General features: G+C 69.9%; 1 protein-coding gene across 2 annotated transcripts; it reads left to right on the forward strand.

Moving 5' to 3' along the window:
- Nucleotides 1-520: 520 nt before the first annotated feature.
- Nucleotides 521-23878, forward strand: KIAA0930 (the record flags this gene model as incomplete). 2 transcript variants are annotated; one of them, XM_084256402.1, is made up of 10 exons in its annotated part: nucleotides 521-599; nucleotides 14799-14950; nucleotides 17569-17694; nucleotides 17779-17859; nucleotides 18361-18462; nucleotides 19531-19671; nucleotides 19889-20080; nucleotides 22314-22476; nucleotides 23219-23377; nucleotides 23838-23878. In XM_084256402.1, the coding sequence occupies exons 1-10, from the start codon at nucleotides 536-538 to the stop codon at nucleotides 23876-23878; spliced, it is 1221 nt and encodes a 406-aa protein (XP_084112528.1). In that variant the 5' UTR covers nucleotides 521-535. The 2 variants fall into 2 exon arrangements, with proteins under 2 accessions (XP_084112528.1, XP_084112529.1); XM_084256403.1 differs by having other exon boundaries at nucleotides 17572-17694.
- Between the last annotated feature and the right edge of the window lie 118 nt (nucleotides 23879-23996).

Here is a 23996-nt window from a genome sequence, read left to right on the forward strand (position 1 = left end):
TGTTGGCGTCCGGGGTAGGGCCTGGAGACGGGGCGGGGCCAGTAGAGGGGCGGGGCCTGTAGCGGTTGGCGTCCCGGGCAAGGCCTGGGGTGGGGCGGGGCCTGGAGACGGGGCGGGGCCAGCGCGGGGCGGGGCTTTAGCGGTTGGCGTCCGGGGCGGGGCCTGGAGGCGGGGCGGGGCCGGCGCGGGGCGGGGCCGGCGTGCGCGTGCGCGGGGCGGCGGGGGCGCGCGGTCGCGCTGGCCGGGGACGCGGCGGGCGGCGGCGGGGCTGGCGGGCGACGCACAAAGGCGGATTGTGGCTTCGCTGGTGCTCGCGGCGGGCGGCGCCGGGGCGCGGGCGGCGGGGCGCGCCGGGGGCGCCCGCGGGCGCGGCGCGGGCGATGAGCCGGGGCCCGGCATGGCCTCCGCGCGGCCGCCGGGCCGGGCCTGTGCCTCGCCGCCCGCGCCCGCGGGGCTCCGGGCCGGGCCGCCCGCCCCCGCCGCGTCCCCGGAGCCCGCGGGCGGCGCGGAGGCCGAGGAGCGCTCGCTGCACCGCATGCTGCGCGCCATCGCGGAGGAGCGCGGCCGCCTCAGCCTGCGCCGCGAGGTCTGCGGCCTCGGTGAGTGCGCCCGGGCCCCCGGCCCCCCGGCCCCCCCGGCCCCGCGCCCCCCGGCGCCCCCGGCGCCCCCCGGCCCCGCGCCCCAGCGCCCCCCCGGGCCCCCCGGCCCCGCGCCCCCCGCGCCCAGGGAGCGCCGCGGCGTGTGGGGCGCCCAGCTCCCGCGGGGCACCGGCCGCCCTCGCGGGGACCTGTTGGGCGCTGCCCGGCGCCCCGCGAGACCCGCGGCCCCGGCGAGGGTGGGGTGCGCGGCCTCGCCGAGGAGCCTGGGGCGCTGCGGGTGAGGCCCCCGAGCCGAGCTGTGCCCAGGCCCTGGAGCCCCCCCGTGGTGCCGGCTCTCGCGTCCTCCTGGGAGGACCCCCCTCCTCCTGCGGGGGGGACCGCACGGCCAGCACCCCCACTCCGCGCGTCCCCGGCCGGGCTGGGGCTCCCTGGGGGGGCGGCCCCCGAGTCGGCCAGGCCCGTCGCCTGCCCGGGAAACAGCCCCCCGGAGGGACGTGCCCGCCCCGCCCCAGCGCCCGCACCCACCAGCCCTCCTTTGTGCGGGAGGCGCCCAGCGGAGCCGCGGCCTGGGGGAGCAGGCGGGCAGCCTGCTGGACGGAAGGTGCCCGGTGCAGCCGCGCGGGCGCGGACGGAGGTGTCCGGCTGCCTGTTTGGAAGGGTGCTGGGGCGGAGACGCGAGGCTGCTCCTAAAATTCCTTAGCAAACGTTCACTGCGCACCTACTGTGCGCCAGGCCGCCTCCAGCGCACGCCCGCCTGGCGCCGGGCGCAGAATGGCTGACCTGGGGGGTCTGAGGACCATCTGCTCGGCCGTTTGCTCAGCAGCTTCAGGCGCCCCCCCTCCCCAGGCTCCCCTGCCCGCCGACCTCTGGGCGCTTCTCCCTCACGCAGCGCTGCCCCAGGAGCAGGGAGCCGGGGGCAGGAGCCGCAGGGCGTCCCCTGTGACAGGACTTGGTGGTGGCACCTGCCTCTGCTGAGCCCCAGCTGCGAGCCCCCCTCTACGCGCGACCTGTCAGTTTGGTGTCACCGGCCAGGACCCGTCACCTGCCGGGAGCTGGAGGCTAGAGAGGCCAGAGGCTTGTCCAGGGACAGTGTCACAACTGGGGTTGACCCCAGAACCGCCCGTCCTCCCCCCAGCCCCCACACGTCCCCCCAGGCCTTGCCGGGCCGGCTGTCGGGCGTCCGGAAGGAGCACCTCCACCTCCCCGCAGCGGGCTGAGCGTGGGCCTGGCGTCCTCCCTCACGCGGAGTCTCCTGGTCCTGGCCCTTCCTCGTGTGCCTGCCCGGCTCGGCCCTGTGGTGGTTGCTGTCAGCACTTTCATGCCCGGAAAGCCACCCCTACTCACCCCTGCAATCTCCTGGGGGTCCCTGCAGGCCCCAGCTCCGAGGCCGCCCTGGGGCCCTCCGCGCGGCTGCCCAGCCGCACTCTGTCCAGGGAGCCCGTCCGCTGAGGCTTGTGTGGCCACCTCCCCAGGGGGCCAGTGAGCCCCTGGACGCGGCCAGTCTGAGTCTCCTGGCCTCCTGTAGACACTTAGCAGTTCCTGGTGTGGCAGGGGTGGGAGTCGGCCTCCCTCTGGGGTGCGCGGTGCAGTCTCCGGGTTCCGAGAGGAAGGCCCCCAGCAGAGCAGGCCCCAGACCGGCCGCCCCGCACTGGGCTCCGCTGCCCACTGGAGACGCTGCAGCTTTGGGGGTGAGCGGCGTCTCCGGCCGCTTGTCGCTCAGGGAAGCTCAGGCCGCCTCTGGGGGCTGGAAGGAGGAAGGGAGCTGGCGAGCAAGGCCCTTGAGCCCGGCGAAGCTGCGGTCATTCCCGAGTCGCGGGTTGCCTGTGAGATGGGGCCCCCCGTGCAGGGACCCTGCTGCCCCTTGGGGTGAGAGGCACTGTGGAGACACCTTTGGGCCCCTGCAGCAGACGCCCCCGTGCTGGGTGCGGCCCCTCTGAGCGGCCTGCGGCGCCAGGGCTGTGGGAACTGCCGGGACGCGGGTACCGACCGCTGCGCAGCCGCTGTGTGACACCGGCGTGTGGGTGGAGGTGGCCGAAGCCCGGCACGTCCTCCCTGGGCTCGGCCCAGGCTGGCGTGTGGACACAGCCTGACCAAGACCTGGGATCCGGTGGCAGCGAGGCGACGCGCTCTGAGCCTGGGCCTGTCTTGCTCCCCCACCCTGGGCCCAGTGCGGGCTGAGCACTCAGGCTGTGGGCATCCCCCGTTTCGGGGCCGCGGGAATTCAGCCTGTCTGGAGTGCACGGGCAACCGGTGCCCACCGTTTCCTTTCCTCCTCCGAGCAGTCCTCCTGGCGCTATCGTGCCTTCTCCATCCTGATGAGGAAACACGGGTTTGGAGGGGAAGTCACGTGCCCAGTGCCACAGCTGGGACGTGGGGGATCTCTGAGCTCAAGCTCTGACCGCCCAGCTCTGCATAGAGGGCAGCCCCCACTCACCCCCCCACCCCGGTGTGCACAGCTGGCCTCCCCTCAGGTGGAGTGAGGAAGGGCTGTGGGGCACGGAGGCGAGGGACGGGGGGTGTGTGTGCAAGCGCACGTGCCGTGGGCTCTGAATGCCTGGTGAGGGTTGGCCTTCGGGAGCCTGGCAGGTGTCTGATGGTTGGGCCTGTGCTGGCATCTGCCTGCCCAGAGGCCATGGCCTGCGGCGGGGCCTTGAGTCCCACCTGTGTGTGGCTTCTGTCACTGCCCCATTTTGCAGATGAGAAACCAGCTTCAGAGCAGAGTGGCCCACCAGGGTCACGGTGCCGGGGGGAGCAGAACTGGGGCTCGTGGGAGTTTCGGCAGATGCTGATCAGAGCAGCTAGCCGCCCCGCAGAGCTCGCAGAATGAGCCAGAACGAGTGAGGGGCTGCCCTGCAGCAGGGGCACTCGTTCCTGTGGTTTCGACCTGCCCGGGGCTGGCCCCCATCTCTCCTCCGGGCTGCGGGGCTGGGCGTCGGTGGCGGGTGGGGTCTTAGGGCAGACAAGGCCAGGAGGGGAGTCTGGGGCTGAGGCTAAGCACCACCCCCTCAGGCCTGTGTCCTCATGTGCAGAGTGGACACCACAGACCATGGGGTGACAGGTCGCCCCAGCCCCTCCCGCGCCTGCTGTTGCACAGGAAACAGCTGATGCCTGCACAGGGAAACACGCTCCGGTCTCACCTCAAGTCAGGCTGCCTGGCAGGCGTGGGGGCCGTGGCCCGGCACCCCTGTGGGAGCTGCGCAGGTCTGGCCCCTGTGGGGCGAGGCTGTGTGAGTTTCGGGAGTGGCACCTGTGCCCCTGGCGCGACCTGGGCCTGTGGGTTCTGGTCTGTGTCTCTGGGACTGAGGCCGGCCGGGTTCTCTCCCCAGGCAGGGACTCCGCATCCTTCGGGAGCAGCCTGGGGCTGTGCGCCTCACCCCAGAAAGAGACCCAAGGTCGCGGCTGCAGTGACCCAGCCCCTCCTGGCCAGGGCGGCCCTGCCTGCTCTGCCCTGCCCCGTGCCCTGGACAAGCCCGTCCCCTCCTGAGCCTGCTGGCCTCACCGAGCCGGCCGTCGCGTCCCCAGCGGGACAGCCCCGCAGGACACTGGTCTGAACGCAGCCTCGGGATCCCTGAGCCGACTTTTTCCGTTCAGAAAATGTTCGTGCACGTGTAGGACCCGGAAGACAGAGTGGGGAAAAAATTTACTCAGCCAAGAGACAACTTAACCTTGCAGAGTCTGATTTTCAGTCTTTACCACCTCTTAGAGAGGCCTGGGCGTTTACGGGTCGTTCCTTAGTCACAGCTTCTTGGTACAAGCCTCCAGGCGTCGTCCAGGCTCTCAGCACCCTCTAGTGATGCGGGTCACGGTGTGGGGGCACGTGGCTGCCCCAGCCGCCTCCGCGAGTGGGGGCTCTGCGGGCGGCACAACACCCGTCTCTGCGTGGGTCTCCGCGTGGGTCTCTGCGTTTGGGCGGCTCCTTCACCACCTGGGGGTCATTTTTAGGGCTGCCCCCCGGCAGGGCGAGTGTCTGGGTGGTGGCGGGTAGCTTCTCAGCTCGAGGACAGTTTACACCCTTGGCACAGGCAGGAGCCAGGTGGGCCGCACAGGTGAGGCCCGGCTCAGAGCACGCACTTGCTGAGAAGGGGGCCAGCCCAGCGGAGCTGCGCCATCGTGTGCCCCACCTGCCACCGCCGCCTGGGGACGGTGCGGCCCGGCGGGCAGATGGAGCCACTCAGAAGGCGCTCGGCCAGCCCCAGAGCGGTCAGGCACGTGGGCCCATTTCTGGACCCGTTCTTTTTTAAAAAAAGATCTATTTATTTATGCGCACGAGAGCTGGGGTGCAGGCCAGAAGCGCAGGGGGTGAGAGGATCCACCAGAGACAGAGCAGGGAGCAGAGCAGGCAGAAGGATCGAAGGACACTGCTGAGGGGAGCAGCGGGGAGACAGGCGAGGTCTGCTGCGCCCTGTGGGTCCCCTGGCCGGGGATCGGACTCAGGCCTCAGTGGCTGCCGATAACTTGATGGCACTGAGACTAACGCCTGCGCCCCCGGGGAGGCCCCCAGACCTGTTCGTGCTCTCGGACACCCATTTCCTTTGCCCTGCTCCAGCGCACGGAGAACCCGCCCTGGCACCCACAGTCAAGGTGGTTTTAGGAGAAGAGAGCAAGGAGGGGCTGCGGAGCAGGAGCTGGGATGGGGCTGGGGGCCCTGAGCCCCGGGAGGCGGGAAGGGCCGAGGGGTGGGGTTGCGTGCTCCCAGAGGGGGTCCTCTCCATGGCGCTGACTGTGGGACAGGGCCTCCCCAGCCCCCTGCCGTGGGCACAAGCGGGCGCCGCCCATTGAGCCGGCAGGGCCCCAGGCCCGGGGCAGGACCAGGGACGACACCAGCTGCTCCGTCGGCCAGGTGAAGGCCGGGGCCCCGTGCTACCCACCCGGAGCCAGGCCAAGGCCTCAGCACTGCCCGGACCCCCTGTGGGCCCTGGACATGTGCGTGGTCAGCTGTGCCACCCTGGGCTGCCCGAGGCTCATCAGAGCACGGTTTACGTGGTACGCGAGCAACAGCGAAGCCAAACAGCTGGAGGCTGGGCCGTGTCCAAGCCTTGCTGTGTGTGGCATCACCGGCCTGCCATCTTGGCTGGTGGAAGTTCTTGGACGTGTGGCCTGAACCCCGAGCGCCTGCGGGAGGGGGAGCGTGCACCCCGGAGCCCCGAGTTCCTCCTCGGTTTGGTCCCTCACTGGTGCCTGCGCTGCTGGGACGGTGCGCGGTTCTCTTGTGGCGCTGGCCCCAGCGCCCAGGCCTCTGCTGACTCGCCCTGCAGCACGCTGGGGTGGAGGTGGGAGGCGGTGGAATGTTGACGGGTGACCACAAGATCTGAAGCCCTGGTCGTTGGGGAGGGTGGGGCGTGGCGCGGGAGCTCCCATCTGGACAGCCCAGGTGTGACTCGGTGGCCATCTGGAGGCCCCTGGGTGTGTCCCTGACTCTTGGGAGTTTACAGGCAGGTGCGGCGGGTGGGGTTGGGGCTTGTAAGTGCTTGGGTGGGGGGGGGGGCTCTGTGACCTGCATGTGGGGAGCAGAGGGTGACCCCGTGGCCTCGGCCCAGGCTCCGCTGCGCTGCTGTGTGGGAGGGGCCAGAGGCTGCTTTGGCACTGCCTGGCACCCTGGCTGGGGTCTGCCCCCCACTGTGCCCAGCCTCCCGCGGCCTGGACAAGCAGCAATCTGGGAGGATGGAGCTAGATTCCAGGCCACCCCATGGCGTCTTGCTGGGTGACCTGGGCAGGGCCCTGGCTTCCTCTACCCGGAAGTGGGCCTTGAGGGAGGCGGCAGCTGGTGCCCCAGGACCCACAGCACTGCACTCCTGCCCATGCCGCCCTGGGCGAGTTCGAGCTGCTGGGGCGCCGGCACTGCCTGTAGCACCTGTGGCTTCCAGGCCCCCAAGCTGTGGCGCCAGGTCACCTGCCAGCGCCGGCGTCGTCTTGATGGGGCCCTCAGGTGCCGAGGGGGCCAGTGAGGCAAAACCCAGGCTTGGGGGCAGGCCTGCACTGGGGGCTGGTGCTGCCACGCCCTCCCGTCGGCGCCAGGCCAGTGACTCAGCCTGAGCCTCGGTCTCCCCTCGATCAAGTGAGGATTCATACTTTCCGATCCTTGATCCTTGGGGGAGGCCCCGTGGGTGTGCAGGGAGGCGGGGCAGGAGTGGGGGTGCAGGACTCGCGTGGGGGCGGGCCAGCGGGGGGGGGGGCGGTGACTGGAGACTGGCAGCGCAGAAGGGCAGGGGTGGAGTGTTGAGGGACCCCACTGCTGGCTTTGGGGGGCATCTGGAAAGCCTGATTTGTCCACTGAGGGAGCCAGGACGCCCTCCCGAGAAGCAGGACCAGGCGGCGTGGCGGGCGAGTCTTGATCTGGCCACCCTGCTGCCCTCCACTGGCCCAGAGCGGGCAGGCGTGGCACACACATGTGGGCCATCTGACTGGTCCGCCGTCCAGGGCCTCCGTGGGGCAGCCCGGGCTCCCGGGGACGCTTCTCTGTCTTTGTGCCCCGAGGGAGGGTCTCCAGCCAGCGAGGGGCACCGAGAGACACGGGTTGATGAAAGACCCATTGAGGCCCACAGAACCCCATTCATGCTGCCTGGCTGCGGCCGGCGGGGGCCACAGGCCAAGGGCAGACTTGCGCCCTCCCCAGAGAGCTCAGCTGACCCCCGGCTTTGGGAGGGAGCCAGGCAGAGCAGAGCGGCCGTGCGGCCGGCGTGCTCCCCAGAGGCCCCGGACGGACTGGAATTCCGCCTCTGCGGGGCCCGACCCGCCCCCCTTCCCACAGCAGACACCACCTCAGCCCCCCTCCTGCCACACCCTCAGGGGCCCCCAGTGTTCGGAGGACACACACAGAACCCCGGCCCGGTGAGGAGGCCGGGAGGGCTGTCTCCCCATCTTCGCTCCGGTCTGGCCTCTCCAGATGCCCCCCCCCCCCCCCGCCCCGGGGCCTCGGGTGCGCTGCCCCCTTGTCCGCTTGGCTCCTCTGTCACTGAGCTCGGAAGCCGCCCTGCGCTGTGGTGTCTGGCGCCCGGCCGTCCTCCGGCCCACTTGGCTGCAGCCCGGCCTCCCCGGGCCCGGGGCACCGGGTGCCCAGCCTCTAGTCCTGTGACCCGGGCAGTGTCTGCGCCAGACCAAGCCGGGCGTGGCGCGGGGGTCAGGCGCTGGGCCGGCCGCTGGGCCATCCCGGGCGCCTGCGTGCTCAGCCGGCTCGACCGCTTCTCGCTGGCGAGCTCCGGAGTGTCGCCGCCCCGCGCGTGCCTGCCTGGCCTGGTGACCCGGAGCCGTGTGCGCGGGACGGCCCGTGTCCACCGTCCGCCCGCTCCCTGCGGCCCCGGCCTTTTCCACAGCCGTTTCCTTCATTCAGACGTTGGTGTCTACGGTTTTGTGTGCTTTTCGCCGCGAGCTTTCCCCAGGGCGCGGTTACTCAGGCTCTCCTGGCTTCGGGAGTAGGTCACACCGCGCGGGGCCCACCGTGGGAGCCGGGCGAGAAGATTCGCGGTGAGGAGGCGGGGCCTTCCCTCCTCTGCTCGCGGTGCGGGAACGTGCCGGGGAGCTGCAGTCACCGCCCGCCCCGTGTTCAGGCTGCCGAGCTGCGGGGCCAGCCCTGTCCCTGCTCCCGCCTCCTCCACCGCGCCCCACGGCGCTGGGGTCTGAACGAGCCACTTGGATGCTGAGGCCTCTGGGGCCCGCGGCTCCCTGTGGGGTCTCCCTTCTGTGACCGCGCGGTTCCCGCTGCTGCCAGTTCCCGGGGCGCTGTCGCCGTGGTGCGAGGGTGGTGGCAGGAAAGCCCCCCGGAGGGGTCGCCGGCCCGAGGGTGGCCAGCATGTGGGTCCCCGCCTCCCATCCTCTCCAGCGGGGGGGGGGGGGTTGTCTGGGGCTTGGCGTTTGCAGATGGGACAGAAAATAAGGGCACTTGGTCGTTTTCATCGCGTCTCTGCAGTGTGGCCAGCACGCCGCCCCGAGGCCGCCGCCCGCCGCCCCGCCCGGGCGCTGTGCCCCTTGGTCTCTCAGGACTTAGCCCTCGGGTAAGAGTCGTGGTCATTTTGCTTTGAACATGAAATGTTTTGGTCTTTCTGGAATTCACCGTGGCACGAGCAGGGACCAGCCCTCTCCTTTCCTCGCCGCCCCCGTGTGGCCGCCTCTGCGCGCGGTTGCCCCCGCCCCAGCGACAGGCTGCACCCGTACCGCCTCCTCGCTTCCGCCGGGCACTCCGTCCACTTCCCGCACGCAGGCAGTGGGCCGGCGCTGGTCTGCGCAGGGCAAGCCCTGGCCCCGGACTCAGTGCCCAGCGGCGGACAGGCCCGCCGGAGGGGTCACCCGTGTGCCGGCAGAGCCTGCGTCCCGTCGCGCGCCTGTCAGGCCACAGGCCGGCTCTCCAGGCCGCGGGCAGACGGGCCCAGCCGACTCCGGCTGCTTCTCTAAACAAACTCGAGTTGGGCCAGAGCCACGCCCGGCTCTCGCCGCCATGGGGCAGAGCTCCCAGCGGAGACGCTGCTGCCGTCTGCTCGTCTGCAGGGCTGGCCGCGCTGGGGACAGACTGAAAGCAAAGCAGGACGGAGCGCACAGAGAGGGCTCCCCGGGAGAGGAAGCCGCAGGATGGGAGTGAGCACATCTGTCAAAGAAGAGGACTCCGGGGCCGAGGGAGACGAGGGGTGGCGGAGGCTTGGGCGGGGGAGCTGTTAGGGCTGTTTCGGTTACAAGGGAAAGAGACCCACAGCGGTTCAGACAAAAGGAAACTTGTTGGCTGACCGTCTGCAGAAGGACTCACCCCCGAGAGGCTCTGGAGGGCCCGGCGCTGAGGACTCCTGGCCTCGGCGACCCGCTCCCACCTCTGCTCTCTCCACCTCCTCCGCCCCCTCCCTGCATGTGACCCCCGCAGGACAGAGGCGTCCGGCACCCGCGGGTTGTGTCTGAACACCGCAGGGCGGGGGGCAGCCCGGGTGGTGGTGACGTGAGGCCTCAGCGACGCTGGTATGTTCTGACGTCCCGAATCTTGCTGCTCTTATTTTCAAACACTCACTTGGCACTTTTTATTGGGTCACATTAAATCAATGGACCAAATCAAGGAGAGTGGCTCCCCCTAGGATTTGAATATTCCTAGCTGAGAACACAGTAACCTTTGCAGTTCAAATCTTTTCTTTTTTAAGTTTTATTTTTATTTACTCATGCATACAAGAGCTGGGGTACAGGCCAGAGGCACGGGGGGTAGGTGAGAGGACTCCCCAGAGACAGAGCGGGGAGCGGAACAGGCGGATCTACTGAGACACACTGCTGAGGGGAGCAGCGGGGAGACAGGCGAGGTCTGCTGTGCCGTGTGGGCAGCTCCCTGGCCGGGGATGGAACAGCTTCACAGTGCAGTGCTTAACCCCTTGCGCTTTATTTTTTTCACTCAGGAGCATCCCCCTGTCACACCTGCTAATAAGGGGTACTGGTCTGTACCCCTGCTCTGTCTCTGTGTGTTCTGGTGGCTTTGTCCCTGGATGGGGAGACGCCTCATGGCTGCTAGTGTAGTGCTTGAGTAATTTTTCACTTGAAAATTTTTTTTTTGTAGATTTATTTATTTATTTATACAAGCACTGGGCACAGTCCGAAGCGCGGGAGGGTGAGAGAATCCACTAGAGCCGGAGCGGGGAGCAGAGCAGGCAGAAGGACCGAAGGACACTGCTGAGGGGAGCAGCGGGCGGCAGGAGAGGTCTGCGCGCCGTGTGGGACCCTCGCCCAGCGGCTGGGGATCGAACCAGCGCTGCAGAGGCCGCGGCTGCGCCGCGCCACCGGGGGAGGCCCTCACTTGAAATTTTTTTTCCATTTTCCAGGGCAGGTGGATACCGCCCGTAAGGGTAGTTCTGCCTTGTCTTCGTGGTCCCCGGTGTCGTTGAGTAACTTGCGGGCCGTGTCGGTGAAAGCCGGTTGGCGAGGACAGGGTGGAGGGTCCAGCGACTCTGAGGGTGAACTTGACGACGTCTGCACGCCTGTTGGTGCTGCTTCGAGAAGAGAAACAGGGGCTTGTGATTATTCTTGGCTTTTCTGTTTAAAGACGTAGCCATTTAGTCCTTTTTATGCAATTTACTGCGTTTCCCCAGTGTCTTTCCAGAAGATCATTTTGTTTCCCTCCCGATGCAGCGAGTCCACCAGCAGAGCCCGTTCTTGCTTTCCTGGCTTAGGTCCTGATTGGTCACGGTAGAGCCTTTCACTAGATCGTTGGATTCGTCTTAACAGCGTTTAACATGTTTATGGTGCTAGTCACGCGTGCGATTGGCCTGTAATTTTCTGTGTGGGGGTGGGAGGGGCTTTGGAGCCGATGTTGTGCCTCAGCGACAAGAATGTGCAGGTTCCTTGTGCCCTAACGCGTGCAGGGCCCTGGGGCGCTTTCCTGGAGATCCGGGTCTCGCCCTTTCAAAACCACCCCGGCTTCGGGGGAGCCCGGCTGGGCTCTCGGCCCCACGCCCTCTCTCCCCGCAGCTGAGCTGTCACCGGGCGTGACCACAGCTCGCTGACCTCTGCGGGGTCGTCAGCTGGGGAGGACTGGGCGGGCTTCAAGAAAGGCCTGCTGCCGTCCGAGGTGCAGTCACCCCAAAGGCCCGGGTAAGTAGTGGGCCGCGACCCGGGTTGTTCATGGCGCCAGCGCTGCGTGTTGGGGAAGTGCTGCGTGCGGGAGGGAGCGCCCTGTTAGTCATTCAGTCTCCACAGCAACGGGAGGCGTGAGCTGGTGTTCCATGTTGCTGATGAGGAAACTGAGGGTTGGAGTGATGCAAACCAAGTGGGTGGGGGTCAGAGATGCGCGCCAGCTCTGTGCTGAGCCTCTCGTGACCCCGTAAAGTTTCGTGAGATCCCGGGCTGCCTTCCTTCTCGGCGCACGTTGAGGTGATGGCCTCGTGGAAGGGAGCTGAGCCACACTCAAGTGCCCGTGTGCTGTGGCCCGCAGCCCCTGTGGCCCGCGAGTCTAGTCCCGTGGCCTTCCCAGAGGACGTGGAGCACTCTGGGGGCACCGTGGGACCGGAATGGTCACTATGAACCCTCCTGGAGCGCGATTGGGGTGCCGGGGCATGGGCAGGGCTGTTCCTGGGCTCAGACGTCAGTGGATAATTTTGGAAGCCTGAGTTGATTTCACCGCTGCCCGCCAGGTGACCTGAGGTCCCGGTGTCCCCCGCTACGAGCGGCCAGAGGCCTGGCGTGCCGGCCCCGCCTGCAGCCCCAAGTGCCGGCTGGTCTCTGGATCCCAAGCTCCGTCTCCTTATCTTTAAACTGGGGTTTTGATCTAAGCTTAGGTCACCCAAATTGCCACAGGGTTTAAAGAGGTCATGGGTGATGGCTTTGTAAACTGTAGAGGGCAGCACATGCGTGAGCGGTGGACACTCCTCATTCCTTGGCCAGTTCCGTGAGCCGTGGGTTCTGTTATGCCACCCATTCAGCTCATGCATCTGGGGCGTGGAGTGCTGGACGGGGCGGGGTGTAGAGTACTGGATGGGGGCGGGGTGTGCAGCACTGGACTGGGGCGTGGACTTGGGGTGTGAGCTTGGGTCCTCTCCTCCCCTCCACTCTTGCTTTCTAGAAAAGCCCGTGACAGTCATCAAAAGTTGTGCTTTGACAGAGAAATGTCGCGTGATCTGACTGTTAAAAATATTAAAAACCATGAAAAGAAAGAAGGCCTGTCAGGCCGCGGCCCCCCTGGGGCTTGCTCCCGGGCTCCACGGCGTGAGGTCCTGGGCAGGAGCCGCTGGGCTCCCGCGAGGCCCCGACTTGCGCCCACACGGGGCACTGCTGCCCGCTCGCTGCGGCGCTGTGGTCAGCTCTGACTCGCTCATCGGCGGGGAGGGAGCGTCCTTGCGCCGAGGCTTTCGTCGTTCACTTTTTATTTCTCACCCGTGAGTAACGCGGACGAGCCGTTGCCTCCATGAGGGACACGACGACCCGCCTTCGCCATGGTGACCCCGTCCCACCTGCCCTGGCGCGGCCGGGTCTCGGTGGCCGGCGGGTGGCGCCGCGGGGCCGGGGGGCCGAGGCAGCACCTGCGAGCCCCCGCGTCCTCGAGGAGCAGGCCCGGGCGCCCCAGCCGCATCGGTCTAGGGCTTCGCCTTTCTGAACCGTGGGTGCCCCCTGGGTGCGTGTCTTGCTCTGCGGGCGCTGCGCAGGTGAGCGCCAGGGCGGGAGCCGGCCCCTCGGCCCCCTCGGCCCCCTCGGCCCCCTCGGCCGGGCAGGGAGTCGGCTCCTGGGCTCGCCTGGGAGTGGCCGGGCCGTGGCTAACTTGCCTGACTCACTCAGACTTGCCGGTTTTTATAAATGGACTTTTTATTTTATTTTTTAAAGTTTTTTTTAAAGATTTATTTATTTATACAAGAGCTGGGGTACAGGCCAGAGGTGCGGCAGGTGAGAGGACTCCCCAGAGACAGAGTGGGGAGCAGAACAGGCGGATCCACTGAAATCCACTGCTGCGGGGAGCGGCGGGGAGACGGGAGGGGTCTGCTGCGCTGTGGGGGTAGCTCCCTGGCTGGGGACCTGACTCAGCCTGAGACTCAGCCTCTGGGCCCCCGGGAGGCCCATGCGATGAATATTTCCCCATCAGTGGCCTCCTTGATGGGCCACTGCCCGCTTGGGGGTTTGACCCGGGACCCCTCGCCCCTGCGGTCCTCCTGAGCCTTGTGTCGGGGTGTCAGCTCGCGGCTGTGGCTCCCGCCGCTGTCCTGTCCCTGTTGGTTGACACCAGCTGCACTTCTGTGGGCCCCGGGGCGCTGGACGCTAGCAGGGCTGCTGTCCCCTCCACCCCGGTCTCCCCCGGTGTGACTTGGAGTCCCGGGCATGGGGCAGTCTGAGAGGTCTGGCCCCTGGCGTGCCACCCACGTGCACCCACGCGTTTTGTCCGGGAGCCCTCCCCCGCTTGGCCTTGGGCCCTGGCCTGTGCTGCCCAAGGAGCCGCATTTCTGAGTTTGCATCTCCTCCCGCGGGGCCACGTCCTTGCTGTGGGCACCCGGGCAGGCGGGCCCCTCCCTCGCCTGCTCCCTGCTCAGCGGGGCGGGTCCAGCCGGTGCACACAGTGTGCCCGCCGTGTGCCTGCGTATTTGGGCGCTGAGCCCTAGCAGTGCTTAAGACGGAGTTCCCTCCTCCTGGGACAGGCGACCCCTCTAGTAGGGGGTCAGCAGAGACCCAAGGGACCGCCATACTCAGTGTCAGGAGCCGCCTGTGCAGAGGCCCGGGGCGGGGAGCTGAGGCACGGAGCCCAGGTTCACACGCGCCCTGAGGAGGGCCCGGGCTCACCGGGTCAGGGTTGTGTCGGCCGCGAGCAGGCCGGAGCCCGGGGTGGGGGGTGGGGGGGCGGGGTGCTGTCACGGAGCTCTTTGTGGGATTTGGGTTTTATTCCACATGCAGCGGGGAGGTTCCCGGGAGGGGGTCTTGTCCTCGAGGCCCCCGTGGCTGCAGCGCGGAGGGTGCGCCTTTGGCTGGAAGCCCCTGACCGGTGCGCCCTGAGATGGCGCTGGCCGGGCAGTGAGGACAGGGGAGGCCTCGGTGTGGGTGCCCGGCAGGCCCTGTCTGTGTGCGTGAGACCCCCGAGGAGGGGCCGCGGGGTGGCGGGGGAGAGCAGAGACGGGGTTTCCTGCAGGGGACCCGAGGGCCGGCCAGGTGGGGGAGGGAGGGCCCCGCGGGCGGTTGGATTGGGACCTTCTAGCCCGAAGCACCCGAACTCGGCCAGGGTGGGGTGTTCTGCGGGCGAGGACGTGAGAGAAAATTCAGCAACAATTTATTGTTTTGAGTTTATGAAAAATACCCGCGGAGCAGACCTTGAAATTCCGGCTGTCTGGAACCCGGTGCCTTTGCGGAGCCCTCGTGGGGGCCGGTGACAGCAGGGCCGGCCGCGAGGCGCCCGGGGGGCTGTGCCTTTAAGTCGGGGCTCCCAGGGAATGCCGCAGGGGCGGGGCGCTGCCAGGGCTGGGCCTCCCGGGAAGCGCCTCCAGCGCCAGGCCCCAGGCCCCGCCTTCGCCTTCTCCTTGCCTTCCTCAGCGAAGCTGCTGCTGCGGCTGCTCCTCCGGCGGGCAGGGCCGGGCCGGGATGGGGCCGGGCCGGGATGGGGCCGGGGGGCCAGCCTCCCTCCTGGTGGAGGAGTGGGGCCTCGGCCTCGGGGCGGCCTTGAGCCTCTCCGGAGCCGCGGGGGGCGGGGGGGGGGCAGGGGCCTCTGAACCGCTGGTTTGTGCTGCCGCTGCGGGGAGGCGGGCGGTGCCCCCCCCTAAGGCCCCTCGCCCCCCGCAGGGTGCTTCAAGGATGACCGCATCGTGTTCTGGACCTGGATGTTCTCCACCTACTTCATGGAGAAGTGGGCGCCGCGCCAGGACGACATGCTCTTCTACGTGCGCAGGAAGCTGGCGTTCGCGGGCAGCGAGGGCGGCAGTGATGGGCGGCAGGTGAGTGCCCGGCCCAGCGCCCTGCCCTGGCTCCCGGGGGGCCGCCCTGCCTGCCGGTGCCAGCGTGGGGGGTGGCGCCTGCCTCGTGTGGGGCCACTTGCCCCCCGTGCGGGGGTGCACACGTGTGGCCCCGCTTCTCTGGGACCCCGCAAGGCGGCCTTAGCATCGCTGTTGAGCCCCGAGCTGCCAAGGCCCTGGCCAGCGTGTCCAGTGAGCTGATAAATGAGGAGCACAGGTGGGGTCCCCTGCAGGCCACCTGCTGGTGGGGTTGGGGGGACCCCACAGCGGCCTCCTGCCTGTCTCCTCCCAGCACTGCTGCGGCATCCGAGTCATTGCCCCTCGGGATGGGCTCATGGCAGGTGCGCAGAGGCCGATACAGCAGGTGCTCGTCCCCTGCCGAGAGCCTGGCCACCCCAGTGCCTGGTGCACAGGTCCCTTCTCTTAGCCACCGGCGTGGGGGTGTGAGGAGGCCGCCCTGCGGGGTGCCGGCCCTGAGTGTGGCTTGTGCGCTGTGGCCTGCACAGCTGGCACCTGACCCCTTCCTGCCAAGGGCCTCGGGCCTGACACCTGCAGGGTTTTGTGCGGTGGACAGCCGGCGCCCTCCACCAGGCTGGGCCCTGCGTGCCCCTGCGACTATCTGGCTTGACCGCGCGGCAGGCAAGAGGACCCGGGGCCTGCCGGCCCCTCGCACACCCTGCGCCTGTGGCGGCCAGTATGGGCCGGTGTGGGCACAGGCCCCGAGTGCGGCACAGGTGACCAGCACCGACACAGGCGGGGGCCTGGGGCCGGCGGCTGGAGTGGCCGGCGGGGCCACACGGCAACTGCGAGTGAGTCTAAAGGGGACAAGCGGAGGGACCGGCCTGCGGGTGAGGCCTGCAGGTCAGGGTGCCCTGAAGCTCGTGCCCAGGAGTTTGAACCTTTGCCCCTAAAGTCCTGGGAAGCCCCTGAACCAGAGGGTTAGGGGGAAGCAAGGACGGGGCCCGGCAGGCGGGCGGGAGGGCGGCCCCAGAGTGGCTCAGCCAGCAGGGCTCGGCGGGCGGGCGGGCGGGCAGGCAGGGGCAGGCTCCTGGCAGCCAGGTCCACCTCGGCCCTGTGGACGTGGAAGGGGCATGGAGGGGACGTCAGTGCTGCCGGTGCCCCGTGCAGACGTGATGTCTTGGGGCGGGGTGGGGGGGGCCTCTCGTGCCTGAGACCCAGCTGGGGCGAGGAGCAGAAGTAGAGCTTTGGGGCCGCTGGCTCTGAGGTGGGCCCTGGGGCCCCAGGAGCACGTGCAGCGCAAGAGGCCGGGGCAGGGCCTGGTGAGCCTGACATGGGAGGGCTGTGAGCCAGAGGTGGGGCCTGTCTGCAGGGGCCGGGGCGGTGGGGCTGGGGTCTGGGGGTGCTGAGGAGCCTTGGCAGGTGGCTTCAGAGGCAGCCATCTGGGCCACACCCAGGGTGAGCAGGGAGGGGTGCAGAGGGGCTGATAGGTGAATTTGGGGGGCAGGTGTTGGTGGAGAGATCTCTGAGCTTAGCATCTTTGGGAGCCCTGCTCTGGGCTCCCCAGTGTCTGGTCATCGTGCCCACCCTGTCTGGGGGTGCAGCCAGGGACCAACTTTCCAGCCCAGCTGTGTCCCCCCTCCCGCAACTTGCTGTGCCGCTTCGTTGTCAGGTCAGCCCCTTCCTCCCATCCTCCCTGGGCTGCGACTTGGGGGACGGGCTGGAGTGGCCACTTGAGTCCCCTGGCAGAAGGTGGCGGGCATTTGGGGAGCCTCCTGTGCTGTGGCTCCTCTGCAGGGCACCCCAGGGGAACCTGCCCTGGGGAGTTGATGGCAGACAGTGGTTATTTTGGTAAAAGGTGGGTCATTTCCCCAAAGCGGTCGGTCGTGAGTGGGCGCCTGGAGATCTCCTGGGGGCCCCGTGAGTCTCGGTGCCAGGAGGAGCCCGGCGGTGGTCGGGGAGGGTGTTCCTTAGGAGACAGAGGCGCTTCCTGGGGCGGGGGGCCGTCCTCTGGACCCAGGACCACAGACATTGGAGCAGGAGGGTGCGGGGTGTGGCTGGCTGCAGACTCTTGGGGTCTGTGGGGACAGAGCGGCGGTTGGAGGTCAGCGAGGGAAAGCTGGGCCTGGAGGCGGCCGCGGCTGTGCAGCTGCCCCCCTGCCGCGCGGGGAGCACCGAGAGGCTGCCTGGCCCTGTCCTCGGGGGGCGCCTGCCTGGAGGGACAGACAGACAGCAAAGCCAGGGATGGACACGGGGGGGGGGTGCTGTCTGTGGGAAGAACGGGGGGCAGGTGGCCGCCCCCCAGGGAGGAGGTGACATCTGGCCGGAGCGGGTGGGACCGAGCAGGGCAGCGGCTGCCGCCCGGGCAACGGCCACGTCCGCGGACTGCAGGGCCTGCCGGGCGGGGCGGGATGGGGGGCGCGGGCCGGCAGGGGGACCCTCGGCGGTCAGAGCGCGGCCCGCACTGCGGCCCCGTCGCCATGGCGACCTGCGCTGTGGCTGGGCGGGCGGGCGGGCGCGGGGTGGGGCGGGCGCGGGGTGGGGGGGCCGCGGGGCGGGGGGCGGGGGGCGGGGGGCGGCGCGGAGCCCGAGGCCGAGGCCGCGCGCGAGGCCCCAGGCCCCTCCGCCCCGCCCGCCCGCAGCCGCCGGAGCCCGAGCCCGAGCCCGCGGTGGAGGTGTACCGGCGCGACTCCAAGAAGCTGCCCGGCCTGGGGGACCCCGACATCGACTGGGAGGAGAGCGTCTGCCTGAACCTCGTCCTGCAGAAGGTGGGGCGCGGCGGGGCCGGGCCGGGGGCGGCGGGGGGGGGGGGGAGCGCCGGGACCCAGACCCAGACCCGCTCGGCCCCGCAGCTGGACTACGTGGTGACCTGCGCCGTGTGCACGCGCGCCCCCGACGGCGGCGACATCCACGTCCACAGGAGGCGGTCCCAGGTGAGCCCCGCGCCCCTCCGCCCTGCCCTCCCCCTCCGCCGCCCTGCCCTCCCCCCTCCTCCCTCTCCCCTCCTCCCTCCTCCCTCCCCCCTCTCCACCCTCCTCCCTCCCCGCTCCTCCCTCTCCCCTCCACCCTTTCCTCCCCCCTCCTCCCTTCCCCCTCCTCCCTCTCCCCTCCTCCCTTCCCCCTCCCCCCTCTCCCCTTCTCCCTTCCCCCTCCCCTCTCTCCCCTTCCACCCCTCCTCCCTCTCCCCTCCTCCCTCCCCCCTGGGGCCTGGCTTCCCTGCTCCAGCAGCACGAGGCCTGACTCCAGGAGCCCTCCCAGCCCGGGGGGGGGGGGGGGGGGGGGGGGGGGGGGAACGGGTCCCCGGGGCCCAGAGCCAGGCCAGCCCAGGCAGCTCCCCCTGCGCAGGCTTCTGGGCTGCGGGCCGGGTGGGGGGCCACGGACAGCAGCCGCGGGCTGGGCGGCGCCTCGCTCAGCCTAAACCCTCCTTCCCTCAGCAAGTGTTTGCGTCTCCCAGTAAACACCCCATGGACAGCAAAGGGGAGGAGTCCAGGATCAGCTACCCCAACATCTTCTTCATGATCGACAGCTTCGAGGAGGTGAGCGGGGCGCCCCGGCAGCGCTCCCCGCCTGCCCTTCTGCCCCCCCAACCCCCCCACCCCCCACCCCGGGCCCACAGCGAGCGCGGCCCAGTCCTCCGGGGGCTTCGGGCTCACGAGTCGGGGCGAGTGGGCGCACCCCACTCTGCACCGCAGTCTCTCGCCCTTGAGACGCGCGGGTGTGAGCGTGTGTCCTGTCCCCTGGGGCGGGCAGGGATCAGAGCCGCTCGCGGTGGAGACGCCTCGTAAACCCGGCGTGCGACCGCAGAGGGTGCCCAGCCCAGCCCGGCCTCCCCGGGAGTGACCGGAGACTTCGTCCCAGGCAGGGAAGACGGAGACCCAGGCGGCAGGAGGCTTACTGGGGAAAGTGGGTGAGGGCAAGGCGGGGGGGCCGCCTGCATCCCGCTGACCGCCCCGCCCCGCCCCCCTCCGCCGAGGCCCCGAGAGGAGCTCTTGCCCATGTAGAGGCGGTCGGGGGCCGGGGCCGCAGCACTCACGGAGGCTGTGTGGTGTTCTAGGGTCTCTCCTGGGTTTGAGGGTGTCCTGGTGCCCCTCAGGCTCGGGTTACGTGCTCTGCAGTCACGCACAGCTGAGGTGGTGCAGCCTGTGCGTGCCCACAGCCCGCGGAGCGGTGACTCCAGCAGGTGGCCAGATGCTGGCCCTGCAGGCTGTGGTCCAGCATCGGGCGCCCTGTCTTTGCCCGGGGCTGTGCCTGCGCGCCCTCCAGCGCAGCTCGGAGCAGCAGTGGGGCTGGGTGCCCCCCGTCAGTGAGGGGGATTCGACAAGGGGGCCGGGCTGTCCTGCACACCAGCTCCCCAGGCCTAAGCCACTGTCCCCAGCCATCCCCTGCCGGTGCCCACCCCCTCCCGCCCCCCGCAGTGAGGCAGCCACAGCTGTGCTGGTCCCGGGAGTGAGTGGGGGGGCCGGGCCAGGTGGAACCTGCAAGGCGCTGGCCTGCAGACGGGCCTTTCCAGCAGCCCCCCCACAGGCCCAGCCCGGGCGTGGGGTACGGGTGCAGCACCTGTGGCTCCTGCTCAGCTGACAGGCGTGTCTCCTCCTGGCCCCCAGGTGTTCAGCGACATGACGGTGGGCGAGGGGGAGATGGTGTGCGTGGAGCTGGTGGCCAGCGACAAAACCAACACCTTCCAGGGCGTCATCTTCCAGGGCTCCATCCGCTACGAGGCGCTCAAGAAGGTGTATGACAACCGGGTGAGCGCGGCCGGGCCGCCCTCCCGGGCCCTCTGGGGGGCCTGAGCCCCCAGTAAAGCACTCCCCAGAGGGCGAGGGGGCCCCGCCCGGGCTCTGCCCCCGGCCTGGCCGGGCTGCTGGGCGCGGGGCATCGTCGGGGAGTGGGCGCCTGCCACGGGCCCGCTGCAGGCCCCAGGCAGAGGCCCTGCCCGCGCTGACCCGCGTCTGCACCCGCCAGGTGAGCGTGGCGGCCCGCATGGCGCAGAAGATGTCCTTTGGCTTCTACAAGTACAGCAACATGGAGTTCGTGCGCATGAAGGGGCCGCAGGGCAAAGGGCACGCCGAGATGGCCGTGAGCCGCGTGTCCACGGGCGACACCTCCCCCTGCGGGACGGAGGACTCCAGCCCGGCCTCGCCCATGCACGAGCGGGTAAGGGCGTGAGCTCAGGGAGGGGCCTCCCGTCTCTGGGATCTGCACCCCGTGTCTCCCTGGTCCTCCCCGTCCGGCACTCCTGCCCCCGGTGAGGTGGGGGGTCGCTCTTCCCCCGACCCCGCCAGGGAGGAGGCCGGGCTTCCGAGAGGGCAGGGGACCTGCCCGAGGGCACACAGCAGCTTCGAGCCAGGACCAGGGCTGTTCCCCTGCCTTGGTGGGCCTCCCGGGTGGGCACGGGCATGTGACACCTGCCCAGGGGAGGGACCAGGTGATGAGTCAGCTCATCCTGCCCCTGGGACACCCCCCACCCCCAGCGCTCCGCGTGGCCTGTGTGTCAACGGGCATGGGGCTCCTGAGAAGGTGGGCCCGGTCATGCAGCTCTCCTGGGCGGAGCTGGCCCCCAGCCTGCTCTCTAGGCCGCCGCCTCCCCGGGGTGGGGGTCAAGGGCAGTGTGGGGCCTTTATTCTGCAGCGGGGGGGCCGGGGGCAGGCGGGAGGTAGGGACAGCCCCAGCCCTGGTTGCCAGCCTGCGGGGGTCTTCTGCGGGGCCGCTCGGAGCAGCGAGCTTGAGCAGGAAGGGGGTTCAGCGCCGGGTAGGGCAGCCCCGCCTGTGTCAGGAGGGCCCGGGAGACCCCACGGCTGGCGCTGGGCACTGCCGCGCTGGTGACCCGGGAGAAGTCTTCTTGCCGGAGCTCGACTTTCCGGCTCAGAGGTGCTGCGGGTGGGGAGGCTCAAGCGCCGAGGCCTCGCGGGGCATCCCCAGGCCCCCCAGGCAGCCACCGCCCCTCGGGTGATCTGCTGGGGAAGCGGCTCCAGGGCGTGAACAGGGCCGGTTCCCAGACGCCCGCGGGGCAGGGCCGTGCCTCGTCCCCCTGGAGCCACTGAGCACGTGTGTCCTGGCGCCCGGCAGCACTTTGCTTCCCGCCGTGCCCCCTGCACCTTGCTCGGCGGGTCTGCACGGATGGAAACACGAGGGCCAGTCTTGTGAGAACGGGCTAGAGGCGCACCCGCCCGAGCAGAGCGGTTTGTATTTGCGAACTCAGCGCCAAGGCTCGGAGCCCGGGTCCCTCGGTGGCCTGGCTGTCCGCCCAGGCCCCGTCAGGGCGTCCGTCCGCGGCAGGCGGGCCGGCTCGGGCTGGGCAGACCCGCCCTCGGTGCCAGCCACTCGCCGGCCGATGGCCAGATAGACCTGGGCTGGCCCCGGGTGGGGCGTGGCGGAGAAGGGCTGGGCCGCCCCCTGCGGGTCCTTCTCCCGGGTCCGCGGCGCTGGAAGGGCCGTCCGTGCCAGCGCGTGACAAATGCCGACTGTGTGTATGTGGTTTCTGGTGTTTGTTTTTTATCTTTTGAAAACCTTCCCCGGCTTGTGGGAGGACCGTCTGGAGCCCAGCGGCCGCCGGGACTCTGGATGTCGGAGCCTGACCAGGAGGCTGATGGCGCTCCCGGAGCGTCGGCCGCGCTCGCCTGGCTCCTCAGATTCTTGTTTGCGTGGGGAGGAGGGAGGAGAGGGGCCAAGTTCCCGCTGCCTGGAACGCCCTTCCCCCCCTTCTTCACCTGGCGAACTCCTACTCGTCCTTCAAGATCCTGCTCCGGCGCCGTCTCCTCGGGAAGCCCTCCCTGGCGCTCGTGCTGCTGTTCCTCATCCACGTGCCTCTGTGCCCCGTGCGCCCCATTTTCCTGTCGCCGCGCCCCGGCAGCCTGCGTTGTCTCTGTCCGAGCCTGTGCCCCGGCAGACTGTGAGCTCCTCGCGGGCAGGGACCAGGGTGCGGCCTGGCTGTCCTGGGGCCGCGTCTGGCAGCCGGAGCGGGTGTGGGAGCCGCCAGAGAGGAGGCGGCGCGAACCTCTCAGAAGCCCCCGGCGGGTTGGGGGCGTCGGCCGGTGGAGGACCGCGGCGAGGACCGGCTGGGAAGGCAGGAGACGGGGGCACGGCCCGCGCACGGCCCCGTCCCGCCGGGTGTCCCACGTCAGCGCCCTTGTCCTCAGGCGGGGGGGTCCGGGGCCCTCGGGCGTGGCCGGGAAGGCTCGCGGGGCTTGGTGGTCGGAGCCCGAGCGGCCACGGTCCTGCTTTGCCCTCGACCCTCCGCTGCCCTCCCCTCCCACCATGCCGGCCCCTGCTCGGCGGGGCGGGCCACCAGGCTGTTCCGCCCCTTTGGCGCGGTCCCCGCCGGAGCCCCGTGCCGGGAGGGCGGGCGCGGAGCAGGCCGGGGCCCCCGTGACTGTGCTGTTGTTTCCAGGTGACCTCCTTCAGCACGCCTCCCACCCCCGAGAGGAACAACCGGCCCGCCTTCTTCTCCCCGTCCCTCAAGAGGAAGGTGCCCCGGAACCGGATCGCGGAGATGAAGAAGTCGCACTCGGCCAACGACAGCGAGGAGTTCTTCCGCGAGGACGACGGCGGAGGTGAGCCTGGCCCTGCCCGGGGCCTGCCCGCGGCCTCCCCCGCCCGCCCGCCCGTCCCCGTCGTTGAGGACCGGCTCCAGGTGCCGGGGTCCGCTGGCTGGGCCGAGCCCCGCGGCCCGAGGGTGCTGCGTGTGGGTTAGGGCTTCGCGGAGAGCCCCGATGTGTGGGCAGGGCTGGGGCTGACAGCACGACTGTCTCCCTCTGGGTGTGAGAAGCCCCCGGGGAGACACCAGCTCCAGGGTGTGGGCGCCGACCTGAGGCCTGGCTGCCGCTGGCCTCTCCTCCGTGCGGGGCCCTTTGCCGGCTCGCCCTTGCTCCAGAGCCCTTGGGGGTGTCCCTCGGGGTCTCCCGGGGCCTCCCTCCCTGTGTCCGCAGCATGGACGACCAGGCAGGGCGCCGGGGCCGAGGGGACGCCAGGAGCAGAGGCCCTGTTTGTCAGGACCCCTGGGGTGGCCAGTGCCCACCCGCCTGGCCAGCTCACGCAGAGCTGGGGCAGGCGCCTTCCCGTCTGGGCCTCACCTTTCCGGTGACCGGCCGCCGGGAAATGGACAGATGGTGCGGGAGGCAAACCAGGCCTCACGGGCAGCCGGGCTCCGGGGCGGGGCTTGGGGAGGGCTGGGCCGGGCTGCGGGCGGAGGGGCCCATGGCAGGCGGGTGTCAGTGGCCGTGCAGGGGGCCGGCGGGCGGGAACGGGTGCTCTGCGGCGGCTCCCCCAGCGGGCCTGACCGCCCTGCCCCGCCAGCCGAGCTGCACAACGCCTCCAACCTGCGGTCGCGGTCGCTGTCCGGCACCGGGCGCTCCCTGGTCGGGTCCTGGCTGAAGCTGAGCAGAGCCGGCGGGAACTTCCTCCTCTATGCACACCTGACCTACGTCACTCTGCCGCTGCACCGGATTTTGACAGGTGAGGCTGCCGTCGCGGCTCTGCGGCAGGCCTGGCCCGAGGCCCCTTGGGGCGCCGCCCTGTTCCCCTCAAGACAGGAACCCAAAGGCGGGGTCCATGGCGTGGCTTTCCTGTTTCAGACGTCCAAGGTGCTTCCTGGGGAGGCCCTGGCCTCCACAGGCCCCCTTTGCACCTGGCAGGCCCCTCCCGCCCCTCCTGGGTGGCCGCAGACCCCAGGAGGCATCGTGGTGGCGGCCCGTTGGCTCACACTCCTCCAGGGGACCCCTGGGACAGGCCAGCTCTGTCCAGCCCTGTGGCTGCCCCACTCTGCTGGGCCGGCTGTGCGGCTGCCGCGGGCCTGCTGCCCGGGCTGGGCGAGCAGACGGCGTCCCGGGAAGTGCACGCGAGCCGGTGCGTCCCTCGGCCTGGGCCCCGTGGACGCGCCGTCCCACACAGCGCTGACCCGTCTGCTCTGCCCCAGACATCCTGGAGGTGCGGCAGAAGCCTATCCTGATGACCTAGCGTGCGCGGAGCCCGCCTGCGGCCCTGGGAGCGCTGCCAAGTGCCTACCCGCCCACCGCACCGGTCTCCTGTGACGCCCAGCGCAGCCGGAGCCGGGCCGCCGCACGGGCAGGGCCGC

Source organism: Talpa europaea, assembly GCF_964194135.1.
Source record: "Talpa europaea genome assembly, chromosome: 15".
Lineage (NCBI taxonomy): Eukaryota > Metazoa > Chordata > Mammalia > Eulipotyphla > Talpidae > Talpa > Talpa europaea.